This window comes from Balaenoptera borealis (assembly GCF_965194805.1).
Source record: "Balaenoptera borealis genome assembly, chromosome: 17".
Taxonomy (NCBI): domain Eukaryota; kingdom Metazoa; phylum Chordata; class Mammalia; order Artiodactyla; family Balaenopteridae; genus Balaenoptera; species Balaenoptera borealis.
The window spans coordinates 36788515-36803989 of NC_138876.1; the positions used below are offsets into that span (position 1 = coordinate 36788515).

The following is a 15475-nucleotide window of genomic DNA, read 5'->3' on the forward strand; positions in this document are numbered from 1 at the left end:
AGTGGAGGATTACTGGACTGAATGTCAATATTATGACATAGCATGAGTGTGTTTCATGTTTGGTAATTGCAATCATTGTTGCTTTTGTTGTGGTCATCCATGTACAATGCTTGGTGTCAGTCTATTTATCTCTTGTAAAAATAAAATACAGTGTGTGTGTGTGAAAAAAATATATATAGGCACTCTTAAGAAAAAAAAAAATCTTTATTTTACCATTAAGTATTACTTTATCAATAATGAGTAGTATAAAATTCATTTTCTAGGAATACAGCAATAGCATTGTTGGAGTTGGGAACCTGGAACAAGATGCATGCCTATATTCCCTTTATGATGATAACATTAGTGTATTTTGTCTATCCAGTCCTTACCTCTTTTCTAATAATCTTCTAAGTTAAAACTTCTTCTATATGCAAAGAATGCCTAAACTAAGACCCAGTTTGGATGAGGTATGTGTTATACACTAGTGCCTTTTCAATTAGGATTACCTTGTTGATTATCATGGGAATATACAGTGACTGTGAGAATTTCCACACAAAACATATTTTTCTAGATAATAAAACAAGGGGGAACACTTCCCATATCATTTTGTGAAGACAGTGTAATCATGATACCAAAATACAACAAAGATATTATGTAAAAGAAAAGTTAAAGGCCAGTATCACTCATGACTATGAAACCAAAACCCTAAATAAAATATTAGCAAACACAATCCAGCAAGATATGAAAAGGAAAATATATTACATCTAAGTTGGGTTTGTTCCAGAAACGCAAGATCAGCTTAATATTTGAAAATCAACCAAAGTTACTAGTCACCTTAAAGGAATAAAGAAGAAGAAACAAGTACTGAATACATAATCGTATCAACTGAATAAAAGTGCCAAATACTGAAGTGTACTCCTATAACAAAATGGTCAAGACTTCTAAAAAGAAAACTAAAATCTTATTGAAATTAAAGAAAACACAAATAGAGGAATGTGCCACATTCATAGAGTATACGGACAAACTATACATACTCAGTTAATATTTGTACTAACATATTGAGATGAATATTAACATTATCCCCACTTTTAGAGATGATGAAACTAAAGCACAGAGGTTAAATAATGTGATCATAAACTGCAGAAATTAAAAACTCAAGTTGTCTGATTCCAAAGTGACTTCTATAGATTCCATTAACTTAGAATCACACTCAGATGAGCTGGCCCAGTCCCTACTTTGTGTGACACTAACTTCAATTCACTGCATTTCAATTTTCTAGTAAATGATCTTCCAACAATCCCTTTCAATAGTATAGCTGTAAATTGATGGAATTAAGAGAAACATCTTTCTCACTTGTCAAGCTCTGCAAAATTATTATACCAAAGTCAGAGGAAGGCAATTCTTAAAGCTGACAAAGTAGAGAGTCTATGACAAAAAGTGGGAAGTAGCACACAGAATTTAGCTAGTTTTCCCCAGGAGAAAAAAAAAAAATACACCTTAGAGAAAATAAATTACCAGCATTCTATTTTTCTGTTTGCAAGGTTACTAGGGAAACTAAATAAACGACTTCTAATTTTCACTTTTTTCCCTTTAGTACCACATTTTTTGGCAAAGCTTTGAAACATGCTTGAATACATTTAGGGATAATATTAAATGCCATTTTAATTCTATACCATTCATGCTGGTACTAAGCAAATCTCATTAAAATGACAGAAATGTGCTCTTCTGAGTAAGAAAATCAGTACTAAATAAAGTATATTTAATGATTCTGCATTCACTTTCCTCTACCCCCTAATTTCTATACCAAATAACTCAGTTATCAACGTATAGGGCTGGCCAAAAAGTTTTTTTGGGTTTTTTATAACATCTTATGGAAAAACCCAAACGAACTTTTTGGCCAACCCAATATTTCAACAGGTAAAGAAAAATTAAAATAGCCTTTCTGGTATTAGTTTTGAAATGGTTTGACAGGCACCGGTCATATAAAATGCATATAATATCTTCAGGGCAAAATTACTTCATTAAGAGTTAATCAACCTTTATTCACCAATGTTCATAGTAGCGTTATTCATAATAGCCAAAAGGAGCAAATAACCCAGACGTCCATCAACAGATCAATGGATAAAAAAAAGTATGCTATATACACAAATGGAGTAACACTCAGCCATAGAAGGCAATGAAATTCTTATACATGGATGAATGTATAAAACATTCATCTTACTACCTGGATGAATCTCTAAAACATTATACTAAATGAAATAAGCTTAACAAATACTTATGATTCCTCTTATATGAGGTACCCAGAATAGGCGAATTCACAGAGACAGAAAGTACAGTAGAGGTTACCAGGGATGGGGTTGGGAGGATGGGGAGTCACTGTTTCATGGGAAAAGAGTTTTTGTTTGAAATGATAAAATAGTTTTGGAAATGGATAGTTGTTATGGCTGTGCAACACTGTGATTACTTATTTAATGCCACAAAATTGTACACATAAAAATGGTTAAAATGATAAATTTTATGTTACTTATATTTTACCACAATAAAAAAAAAATTCAGCAAAAAAAAGTTACCAATGATATTGAGAATCTAATATAATATGTACAAGGCAGAATGAGAAAAACAAAGATTCCAAAGACCAGTTCTTAGTACTTAATGATGTTAAAGAAATTTAAATTCAAGTAACATGGCAGACTAAGTTGAAATGAATGTTTTCCTTTTCTACTACAAAAGCACTGAAATTCTAGATAAAACACAAGAATTTGTTTTAATACATTAAAGTGCTGTATATCTTTTCTTTGGTCTTGTAGACCTACTCTTCAATCATTAATACCCTCTCTACCTGGGAGGCTAACCTGTGCGAACAATATGTACAAATATTCTTGTCCTCTGGTTTCTGGTCGTTTTCAGCTAATGAGGAACATGGCAGGAGATAGAAAGGAGGGAGGAGAACAAAGTCAGTATTATCCCCTGTTCTCCCTGCCCGTAAGCCTATTTATGGCAAAAACATTCCAGCGTTACTAGCTCCAGGTACTGTACTATCTCCTGTGGTTTCCCTTCCCAGTCAACACCTTTGTCCTTATGAGAATGCCATCTTTTTCTAACTAATATAATAGTCAAACTTGAAATAAATAAAGGGAAATCTCAAGATGTCAGAAATGAAGAGGAAACACAAAGTCAGGGTAATGACTGGGAACTGAGTCATTACAGACTCAGTTTTCCATTATAGATTATTACAAGATATTGAGTATAGTTCCCTGTGCTATACAGTAGGTCCCTGTTGTTTACTATTTTATATATAGTAGTGTGTAGATGTTAATCCCAAACTCCTAATTTATCTCCCCCCCCCCACCCACTATCCCCTTTAGTAATCATAAGTTTGTTTTCTATCTCTGTGAGTCTATTTCTGTTTTGTAAATAAGTTCATTTCTATCATTTTTTTTAGATTCCACATGTAAGTGATGTCATATGATATTTGTCTTTCTCTGTCTGACTTACTTCACTTAATATGGTAATCTCTAGGTCTCACTGCAATCCCACTCCTGGGCATTTCTCTGGAGAAAACTCTAATTTGAAAAGATACATGCATCCCAATGTTCATAGCAGCATTATTTATAATAGCCAAGACATGAAAGAAACCTAAATCAACAGATGAATAGATAAAGAAGACGTAGTATATATACACAATGGAATATTACTCAGCCATAAAAAAATGAAATAATGCCATTTGCAGCAACATGGATGGACCTAGAGATTATCATATACCATATATTTAAATTTGTATGCAGACAGTTCTGTTGCTTACATGACAGTGTTGTCCACAGAATGTCTTCTTATAATCAAAAGATTATTAGTCAATGATTAGCAAGAGCAAAGGGATGCTAGAGCTTCCTGGGAATGCCAGGTCAAATAGGCATAAAGGCCTATTATGGATTACAACAAAATATATGCATACCCTCTCCACACTGTCCTCCCTAGCCCCATTCATTAAGTAGTTTCTCCAGTGAGAGGACACGGCTTTATCTCCATTCAGTCAGTAACACATTTAAATATACAGGAAACTTCATGAAAATTAGAAAAACATTTTTTAAATGGAATTCAAAGGATCACAGTAACATATCTACCATGTTGGAACTCAAAACAAAAGGAATAAAAATTACAAAGGTCATTACACACAATTTTAGCAGCACTATAAACAAAAAGAAATGAGAAATGAAAGCTTGGGCACAAATTCTGACTTCTGGATGAATTAAACGGCCACAGATTTAATCATAGATGAAGCATTCATACAAAAAGGAGAAAACAATGACTATATTTTCTGATGTCATCATTTACTGGCTAATTCTCAAAGAGGTAAATTTAAACTCAGATGCAAACATAGTTAATCTTGTTCTCCACATAAATATTTTCTTGAGAGCAAGAAGAGAAATTAAACATGAAATGTTCAATACACGAACACCTTCTAATTTGTAAAGTTAAATCAAAGTCTTAACATTGATCATCATATCAAAATTGTCTACACAAAAATCTTCCTGCCCTTTATGGAAAACAAACCAGCTAAATTATTTTAAGATATTTCTCAGGGAACAAGCTTCTCAAGTGAGTGTGGGTTTCAAATCCATACTGGACTGCTAGTAATCACTCACCTCTTTCTTTTCTTAACCACACTACATAAACAAAAGAAGGTACATTTTGAAAATATTTACCACATTTTCCCCCATAACTCTGTTACCTTAGGTAAGCTGCTTTATATGGTCTTTCTGGAATATTAATGTGAACCTTTTGCACTAAGATTCTTTCACTTTCAGATCTTTTTCACACAGATCAGATTAAATCCATACCTAATACAAAACTAACAAATCCACTAGAAGCATTTTCATTATTTATCTTTATAATCCAATCAGAATAAAATCCTCAATATTCTAAGTTTAAATTAATTGCAGTCATGTAAGGAACTTATTTTTTAAATCAGAATTAATTTTTTTAAGTGACTGAGGAAATCTCTCCCTTTGTTAATCTCTCCCTTTCTTGACTTCCTCACCATTCTTCCAGTCTATCACATTTATTATACACCTACTAAAACAAAATTGACACTAATGTCTTTTTCACTTTTGAAGATCCATCTCATATGTTACTGCCTTTGTAAAATACCTACAGATCCCATAGAATGAATTTGTTAATAACTTCTCTATAATTGCAGGGCATGCTCATCTCTATTACATCTTAAAATCAGGGTCACCATGTCCTTCTGTATAGGTTGGACACTACACAATTCTAGAAAGTACCATTCAATCTGTACTTTGTGTGAATGGCAGGCTCTAGATGTATGACCAACAGGTGTGACCATTCCACATGAGCCCTGTCTTTTCTGGGCTTGCAATGTTTTCTTAAACATTTCTTTCTAAAAGACGACTCCCAAGATAGGTACTCATTTTCATCTTGACATTCCAATGAATAGAGTACTTAGTGAACAACTGTTTAATGGAACACTCTCCTTTCTGCCAAATGTCCAGAATATTTAACTTCATTTATCAATTTCACTTGTACTAGCTTTGTCTAGCAATGTATCACCCCAAGCTTTGATTACTCTACCAAAGTATTTCACAGTGTATTTTGTGCAATGTTAACATGTAGGCTATGATAAAGGGGTCTTTGGTTAAATGAGTTTGGAGAGTACTGCGGTGAAGAAAGTCAAAGTTTTCTTTACTGCAAGAGCTTTTGTATTCTAACAATATTAAGAATCTCCAAGAAAGGATTTACTGTTTTTACCCTAAAAGGATATGTCCCATTGACTCCATAAGGGCACACTTCTAGATTTTCATTTGGGGGGAAAAAAAGTAATCCTATCACTTAGGTCATTGTGTTTCTTAAGATTTGGAATGAGCAGGGATAGAGAAGTTGCTTATGCAGGGGTCAAATAGATCTACTCCAGCATGTGTTTATGCAAAAACAAAAACATAACTTCTACCTCTATTATATTACAGTAGTTCTCAGTGGTAAAAATTCAGGCCTCTATGGGGTGTTTCAGAAATGTATTAGGGTATTTTTGGTTGACTCAATGATTGGGTGTCACCACTGGAATTTAAGGGTTAGCAGTTAGGGTATCAAGAGGTCCTATGATATATAGGACTGTCCTGAAAAATGAACACTATCTTACAGACACTGAAGTAGGTAAAAATCCTGTTTATAAGTCAACATTTGAGCATAAAACTGAATTCTGTTTTAAATCTAAACACGATATTTTTGCATTTATGCATGATTTTATTATATATTAAGAGTTCCAGAAATGCAACTACTGAAATGAAAAGAATAAAAACTTTTGTTTGAAACTTTATCAAGTTTGCCATTACCTCAGGAAATCACAGCAACAACAACAGTACCAACTTGTGGTATTTAACATAGACCTGCACAAGTCTATTTGTGGTAGACACACTCACAGTAATTCTATGTACCTGGCTACTTCATTACAACTTCTAATGTAACCATGCCTGAGCATTTATATATTAAAATAATAATTATTATACCTTAAATTACCTTCCTTTAATCCTTTATATTTTATTCAAGATACTAGATATTTTTGAAATTATATGTATATGTAGCTTATATTATGTTTATTTTCATTTCAGGATAGTAAAGGGGGCTTTATAAAACATTTGTTATTAAAAGGGGCACTGGCATATTGGATGAGGTTATGGTGTTAAAAATGAAAAGAAAGGCTTCTATGATCAGAAGGAAGAAGGAGAGAACTTTGGTTCAGACAAGACTGAAAAATCACTAACCTAAAGATAACAAAGGCACTCTGGTTCTGAGCCTCTGTTGTATCAGCTTCTTCGTTTCCATACTTCTGAGGAACCATACATTTACTGTCTCAGTTTTTGCCATTTCACAGAACCCCTACTGTCCTGAACTACCCCACTAACTACTGAAAGTGATTAAAATACTTGGACCTAAAAGAAACAGTAATACACAGCCACTGCTACCATAGCTCCTCACGAACCTTCTAAACTCACCAGCTTCCACAGAGGTGAAGTCATCTTCATTCTCAATCCTGATACAGAACTCTGTGGTATATATACCACCCTTCATTTAGTAACAGAATTTTTCAGGAACACTTACCTCAGTAGTAGTTCCAATGTCAGCAGATGGGCTACATGTGCTGGTATCTGGAGGAGCTGTGCCTATACTGCTTCTAACTGGAGAACTAGGGACAGGCCCCACCATCGACTCCGGATAAGCTGAAAAAGAACTGAGATTGCCTCTCTTCTGAATCTTATTCCAGACTTCATTCATGACATCAGTTAGCTCATATAAGAGCTGCACCTAAGCAGAAGGGAAAAAATAAAAAGGAAAAACAAATCTTTCAACTTCTGGTCACAACTGACTAAAATATTAAATGTGAGAAAATGAAAACAAGTCCAGGGAAATAAGAATATATGAAACAAAAATCTATCAATGTATCACTGATCATGGTATTAATATCATGACCTATAATCTGTGATATATAATTACTATATATTATATATACTGTAATTATTATATATATGATCATGACTATTTTGTCATAATACCACAATTCTGATGAGATATAGAGAAAAATAATTCATATAAAAATATACATTAAACATTTTATCATGAATTGAATTTGAGAAATATAATGAATTTATTCACACTTGTAATTTGCCACATAGTCACATTTTGATATTTTATAAGCAATTTAGCATTTCTGTGGGAAAATAATGCTAATAAAATAATGTTAATAAAACAGCTTATTATGGGACAGTAGATTTCTTTTAATATATGACAAATAGAACAACCACAAAGAAATGCCTCTTAAACAGAGGTCAGGATCAAAATTAGAAGTCAAATATATCCTAGTAAACATGATTATTTAGTTATACATGAAATAATTACCATTCTTATTTCTGAATTATTTACACATTTAAACTTTCTCTATTTTCTGAAGAATAAATCTGAAACTGGATTTCTTGCCCAGCAAAATAAAGTAAAAAAGAAAGATATAACACAGAATAGTAAAAGGAAAATGTTACATATGAGACTTTTCTACAGATAAAGAACATAAACTATCCAACCTACTATTCCCCTCAGATTTGTCATTCCAATATTCAGAAAAAAAAAAATTGTTTAACTTGCACGTTGTTTGACTAAGTTCTAAGATATTTACATAAGATTTCATAAATAAGCATTAATCATGGAATCTGTATGACAACATATTGCCATATACTGTATAAAACAAGCCTAGGGGGGAAAATGCAAACACAATGTATAAGCAAATCCACAGCTGGATACCATATTCTGCTTGCCATTAAAAAAAAAAAAAAAAAGAAAGAAAGAAATTCTCATATTTATAAGAAGTTTCAGCCCCAGGACACATCCAGATGATAAAGCTGGCTTCTTATGTGGGCAGAACAGATGCCTAAAAACAGTGTTGTCAATCCTTATTTGATATAAAACAGTATATGGGTTACAGTTTTCTCCTGCTTTTTGTGTGATGAAGTCTCAAATCTCAGGTTATAGCTCTTTTTGTTTAAAAAAAAATCTAATGGCTAGAGATCCTACAAAAAAGCTCTTAGAAAAATTTTAGTTCAAATTCTTTTGTCTTTCATAATCATGAGTGTTTTCTAAAAAGAAACCATTTTGTTCCAAACCAAATTTTTTAAAAAGATTATTTTACTTTTTCTTAAACAATTAGAACTGACAAATAAGGAAAGCATAAACAGTTTCTAAATACTTTCAAAGGCATAAGGTTTATTTACCTAAGAGAATTGATGCCGTTTTTATTGTCGCTACTTCTGGTTTCCTTTAACCGTTACCGTTAAATAACTGTATATGAATGTCACCAAGTACACTGTGTATTCAGCATGCCAAGCAAACACTGACATAAACTTTAAACGTATTATTATTTTCAAAGAAGAAAGTTGCTATCACAGAATCCAGACTTCACAAATTCAGAGGTTTTAAAAAAACAGGGCAAAAATGCTGAAGATAAATGTTCAACTCTTATCCTTCAAGCTGTACTGAAAACCATGCCAACAAAAGCCACAATGAGCTACCACTACCTACCTATTAAGACGTCTGAAATTAAAAAGCATAATCAGACCAAGTAACAGTAAAGATGTAGAGCAGCTAAAACTCTCATTTACTCTGATGGAATGCAAAATTTAGAATATTGTTTGGCCATTTCTGAAAAAAACATATACCTACCATGTGAATGAGCCATTTCCTAAGTGTTTCCCCAAGAAAAATTAAAGTCTATGTCCACACAAAGACCTATATAAAAATGTTCATAGAAGCTTTATTTGTAATAGTCTAAAACTGGAAAAAAATCTCAAATGTTAACCAATAAGTTAACCAACAATACAACAGAATACTTAGCAATAAAAAGAAATAAATTATAGATTCATGCAAAACCAAGAACTAATCTCAAAATTATTATGCTGAATCAAGGAAGCTAGGCGAGAGAGAGAGAGAGAGAGAGAGAACACAAACTGTATGATTCCATTTATACAGAATACTAGCAAATGAAAATTAATCAATAATGACAGTATCAGTGATTGCCTGGGATTGGGGGAGGAGTAAAAGGGAGGATTACAAAGGGGCACAAAGAAACTTTTGAGGATGATGGATTAATGCATTATCTTGATTGTGAAGATGATTTCATGGGTATACATAGTCAAACCTTATCAAATTAGATAATCTAAACATGTGCAGTTTATTGTATTTATGTCAATCCCAAAAAAACTTTTTTAAAAGATCTCTAAAAAATGAGCATCACGTGAGGCAGCTTTATATAGGTTATGTGTGAAGGTGATTGAATATCAATAATATTTTGCATATCAACTACTGATTTGATATGCAAGATATTAAATATAAAAAAAGTAACATTTTATTGTTGAAAAATTAACTGCACATACATTTTCTCATTTAATCTTATAACCAATCAGAAAGAAGACTTAATTGGAGTGGAGAGGCTGAGACAAACCTCAAGGAAATACATTCTTGAAGGATAGATAGGATTTACGTGGGTGCAAAAAGCCATTCCAGTCATAAGAATACCAAGAGCAATAGCCAAGTGCAGGAAAGGAACAAGACATGACATAGGGGCCATGACAAGTTTTGCAGCATATTAGGAGAGTCAGATAGAAGAGTAAATAGAAAGGTAGACATGAAGAAGAAAAACCATGGACATACAATGTCAATGGAAACCAAGCAGGAATGGAACTTCAACAAGCAATTACTGATCCATGTTGAACAAAAAAGAGCTCTAAGTGAATATGAATTTAGAAAGGCTATTTCATTTGGCATGCAGGTTGTTACTAATCATTAAAATTCAGTTTCAAAAGAAAGAGTTTTTGCCAAAAACAAAAACATCCTTTTCATACAGAGCATTACACTTAGTCTACTTTTGTTTAAAAGATAAAAATAAAAATCAGGAGCTCAGAGAAATTAAAAATGGGTGATTTGTGTAAGAATACAAATCCAGTTTTGTCCGAACTGAATGCTTGTGTTCTTAGACAGTGATGCCAAATTCCATTAGCTTGGTGAAAACTGAACTTACAGCAATAAAAACTATGACAAAATGGATAGGAAAGGAGCATAAAACCCATTATTTCTCTAGTTTTACAACTTAAAACCAAAAAATGCAAAGATAGTTTTATGTTTCTTGGAATGCCTTATAGGTGGACAAAATGTATCAATTTATTGGTAGAGGGAAAATTGAAATTTTATTATATTAAAGAAGATTCTATATTAAAGAGGATTCATTTAGTTTTGGAATGAACACAATTTTTAAGGTCTGAGAGACTAGTGCCTAAAGACATTAAAGGGAATTGGGTAACTTTAGTAAAACACTTAAGATAAAAGGCAAGGTTGGTGGAACTCACTCCTAGGAACAAATTCTCTGAATATTCAACCAGGTTAAATATTTACAGTGTCTAAGGCTTTTAATGGCAGTGAGTTCCAGAAACTGACACAGCAATTTAGGTCTCTGTAGTTGATACAGAGATCTACAACAATGTCAGACATGACAATAAATTTGGTCTAAGCTTGCCCTACATATAGAGCTTGCACTATATTTTAGAGTATATAAACTACTTGAGGGCTCTGAGCAATAATGAACCAAATTAATTAATGTACAAGTGCAAACACTTCTGACGTCACTCTAACGACCAAACAAAAGAATGGCACTGAAGTAGGAATTACTTGAATGGAATCAAGAAGCTTATACACTGGCTATAATCCAAAGTTCATAAAGCTTCTGACAGTGTATGTGAAATTTAGTGGGCGTATACATTGCTCTGGGGGAAAGGCTTTTATAACATTCTCAAAGAAGTCCATGGCACAAAAAAGGATAAGAAGTACTTCACAAAAAACACAAATAAGAAACAAAAAAACCCCCCAGATTAATCAGTGAGAAATCACTCACAAGAAAGAGGTTTATTTTGGGTCATTAATCTTAAAAGGAAAAATAAAAATAGTAAAAGAAATTTTAGGATCTTATATGCATATGGATATTTGGAATTTAGGGCCCACAATACACTTTATATAAGGCAGGACACCCAGAAAATAAGAAGAGACATATAGATATATTTCACTAAGAAAGATTAAACGCTTTTGGCCAAAGATGCCATAAAGTTTAAAGGCAAATAACTGCATTACAGATACAGGTTTTGTATTTATAGAATATAAGGGAGGCTCTTCAAATTGCTAAGAAATTTAATAGAAAAATTAAGTAAATGATATGAAATATCAACCATAAAAGAGCAAATTCACTGGCCAATAAACATTGAAAAACCTGTTCATCCTTATTAATAATCAGGAAAATACAAATTAATGTAAACAACATGAACTGCCAATTCACAAAAGAGCAAACTCAACGGCCAATAAACATTTGAAAAGTTGCTCAAACACCTGGTTTCATTTCCCTTCAGCATGAAGGATTTCCTTTAGGATTTCTTGTAGTGCAGTCCAACTGGTGATAGATTCTTTCATACGAAAAATGTCTTTATTTTGTCTTCATTCATAAATGTTATATATTTTTTTACTTAGAATTTTGGGTTGAGAGGCTTTTATTTTTCTTAATTTTCACGATTTAAAGATGTTGTTCTTTTGATCACTACAGTTTCTTATGAGAAGTAAGCTAACAAAATCTTGGTTCTCTTGCATGTGTCATTTTTTTCTCATGATACCTTCAAGATATGCTCTTTATCTGTGGCTTTCAACAGTTGGATTATGATGTGTGTAGGCATGGCCTTCTTCATGTATTTATCTTATTAATCTTTCTCCCCTCATTTCTGGCCTACATGTAGCACTCAATAAATATCTGCTGAATTCACTTAGGAAAAAAAAAAAAATCAAGTCATCCTTTGTAATTTTGACAGAATCCAGAGGGAGTCTGGAAGCACAGGCTAAAGCAACCACTCACAAAAAAGAGGTTTATTTGGAGTCTCATGTTTTACCATTAAAATTTAGGTTAATCTGGCACACAAGGATATAAAAGAGTACTTACTCCTTACTTTTTTCTTTGAGTACATGTTGATTCTTCAGAGTGCTATATTGTTTTGTGACTTCCTGTCCCTTTAGGAATACCGCTACAGTCCACCAGGGATATTCATACCAATTTACACAGAGGATCTCACATTTTACATCAGAGTCAATCTAAACTAACAAAATGACATTCATATACCATTGGAGAGTTTGCAAAGTATTTTCATAACTATCTCACTTAAACTTCCCAACAACCTGGTGATCAACTTTGGATATAGCAGTTGCTAACAATTTTACAGAAGTTGGTTTATCAGGACTTATCAAGAAGATAAAGTAGAATTAAGTGCATAAATAAAATTCATTACACTTTGGGTGCAAAGGGATTCTCAGGGCATGAGGTTCATTCAGTCTTGGTTTAATTCTCAGGAAAGAAAAAAAAAAGGCCCTTGGTATTTGGGGAGCAGCAGCAAGGAGCCCATGGGAGTCAAGTGATCAACAAAAGGACAAAAGGAAGGAGCAGACATAAGAAGGTAATGCCAGGCCGAACATAAATTCTATTTATGTGATGACTTGGCTTAGAACTGGTTTATATTTAAACAACAACAACAAAACCTGAGCTTAGTTCTAAATAAGGTGAATATCTAAAGAAGATATCCCAGAGCTCTAGTTTTGAGCCACAGTCCTGCATTTAGTAAGACTCCACAGAAATCACCATACTATTGAGTATCTCCAAGTAAAAGAAAAAAAATTTTTTAAAGATTAATAATAGTGGAGTCCCAGGCTAAAACCATAATCGGAACAGAATTTATTCTCAGCTGGGATTGCTATGGATAACCAGAACACGTGGAGTAGGACAATCCTCCCAAGGCTATAATGACTCCTAAAATAAGTCTCTAAAATATAAGGTCTCTGGTAGATAACTCCAAGTAGTAGTTAGCTGTCTATTTTATAGGGACTGAGCTACTACTAAATATAAACTATGAATAAAAAATTTTTTCTTATTATCCTCAGAAGTTTCTTCATATCCCTTTGTAGTCTATCCTTCCTACCACCCCCTTCTCCTTCCCTCTCCCTGCCCTGCCTCCAGGCAACCAGGAACCTACTTTCTGTCACAATGTAGTAGTTTACACATTATAACATTTTATATAAATGGAATTATACAGTAAGTACTCTTTCTTGGTCTGGCTTCCTTCACTCAGTGTAATGACTGCAATATTTTTTCATGATCTTGCATTTTATCAATAACTCAGTCTTTTTTATGGCTGAATAGTATTACATTGTATGGATAAGCCATAATTTGTTTAATTTGTTAAATTCACTTACTGCTGAACATTTGGGTTATGTTTAGTCTTTGGCTATACAAATAAAGCTGTTAAATACATCCATGTAAAAGTCTCTGAGTGGATGTACATTTTTGTTTCTCTGAAGAAATACTTAGGGAAGAATGGCTGGGTCGTATGTTTTTTGTTTTTTTCTTCCCCTCCAGGAACTTCAAAGTTGTTTCCAAAGTTGTTACGTAATTTTTACATTCCCATCAGTAGTATACAGAGTTCTAGTTGGTTCATAATACTCCATCTTTTAAATTACAGCCAATCTAATAGGTATGTGGTGGTATGTCTTCATGTTTTGTTTTTTCCTGATAAATAATGATGTTGAGTATCTTTTCATGTGTTTACTGACCAGTCACACATCTTGTGTGGTTCTAATCTTTTCCCCGTTATTTGTATTCATGTTATTTTATTTATTGTTCTTTGTCTTCATGTTACCAAGTAGAAAGGATTCCATAAATATTCGGTAACAGTTTGATAAATGTGTTGCTAATACTTTTTCCAAGTGTCTGGCTTTCTGCTATCTTAATGTGTCTTTCAAGGAGAAAATGTTTTTAAACTTGATTATGCCCAATATCTAGATCAATTTGGGGACAGCTGCCATCTTAACAATATCGAATCTTCTAATCTATGAACAGGTATCTCGCTCCAGTTAGATGTTCAAGTTCTCTCAGCAATGTTTTGTGGTTTTCAGGGTAGAGGTCTTGGACATCTTTTGTTAGATGCATTTGTGTATGTTTGTTGGCACCAATATAAATGGAACTGATTCATTCCATTTTCCAATTGTTAGCTCCTAGTACAGAAAAATACAATTGGTTTTTATATATTTATCTTGTCTCCTACAACCATAATAAGTTTATTAGTTCTAGTAATAGTTTCTTAATTCCTCCAGGATCTTCTATAAAATATTTGATCATATGAAAATAGGGAGAGTTTTACTTCTTTTCTTATCTTTGTGTCTTTTATTTCTTTTGCTTGGTTAATTGCAACGGCTAAGATGGCCAGTATGACAAAGAACAGGTGATAGAAGGAGGCATTCTGGGCTTTTTCTTGATCTTAGTGGGAAACAGTTCAATATTTTACAGTTAAGTGTGATATCTGGTTTCTCAGATATGAGTTATTATTTAATGTCCAGATATTTACAGTTTTCCTAGTTAATTTATTATTGATTTCTAATATAATTTGACTATGGTTAGATAATATACTTTACTGATTTTAATTCTCTTAATATAATGAGACCATGTACACCTGAAAAAAATGTGCATCCCATGGTTGTTGAATATAGTGTTCTATAAATGTCAACTAGGTCAAGGTGAGTTCACAGTATTTTTCATATCTTCTATATCTCCAATTATTTATTTTTCATCTAGTTGTTTTACAACCACTGAGAGAGATCGTATAAAAATTTCCTAATATGATTGAATAGAATTACCTATTTTTTCCTTTAATTCTGTCCATTTTTCTTTCATGTCCTTCTTTATCCCTGGTAATACTCTTTTTCTTTTTGTCTATTTTATTTGATATTAAAATAAATAAGTCCATCCTTCTTATGCTGTTTGTATGGTGTATTTTTTCCTATGCATTTATTTATATCGTTTCTTTATATTTTAAGTGTTTCTCTTTTAGGCAATGTATGTAGAGTCTTGCTTTATTCCTACCCTAATAGG

General features: G+C 32.7%; 1 protein-coding gene across 15 annotated transcripts in view; it reads right to left on the reverse strand.

Annotated features, from left to right (window-relative positions):
• VPS13B (vacuolar protein sorting 13 homolog B) overlaps positions 1 to 15475 on the reverse strand; it is a 765850-nt gene that overhangs the window by 366002 nt on the left and 384373 nt on the right. For all 15 annotated transcript variants that reach the window (XR_014236520.1, XM_082364176.1, XM_082364168.1 and 12 more), the window contains one exon: positions 7093 to 7296. Coding sequence is in view for 14 of the 15 variants with exons in the window: in XM_082364176.1 (XP_082220302.1) it covers positions 7093 to 7296 (204 nt within the window). In the remaining variant the exon portion in view is untranslated. The remainder of the gene's footprint in view (positions 1 to 7092; positions 7297 to 15475) is intronic.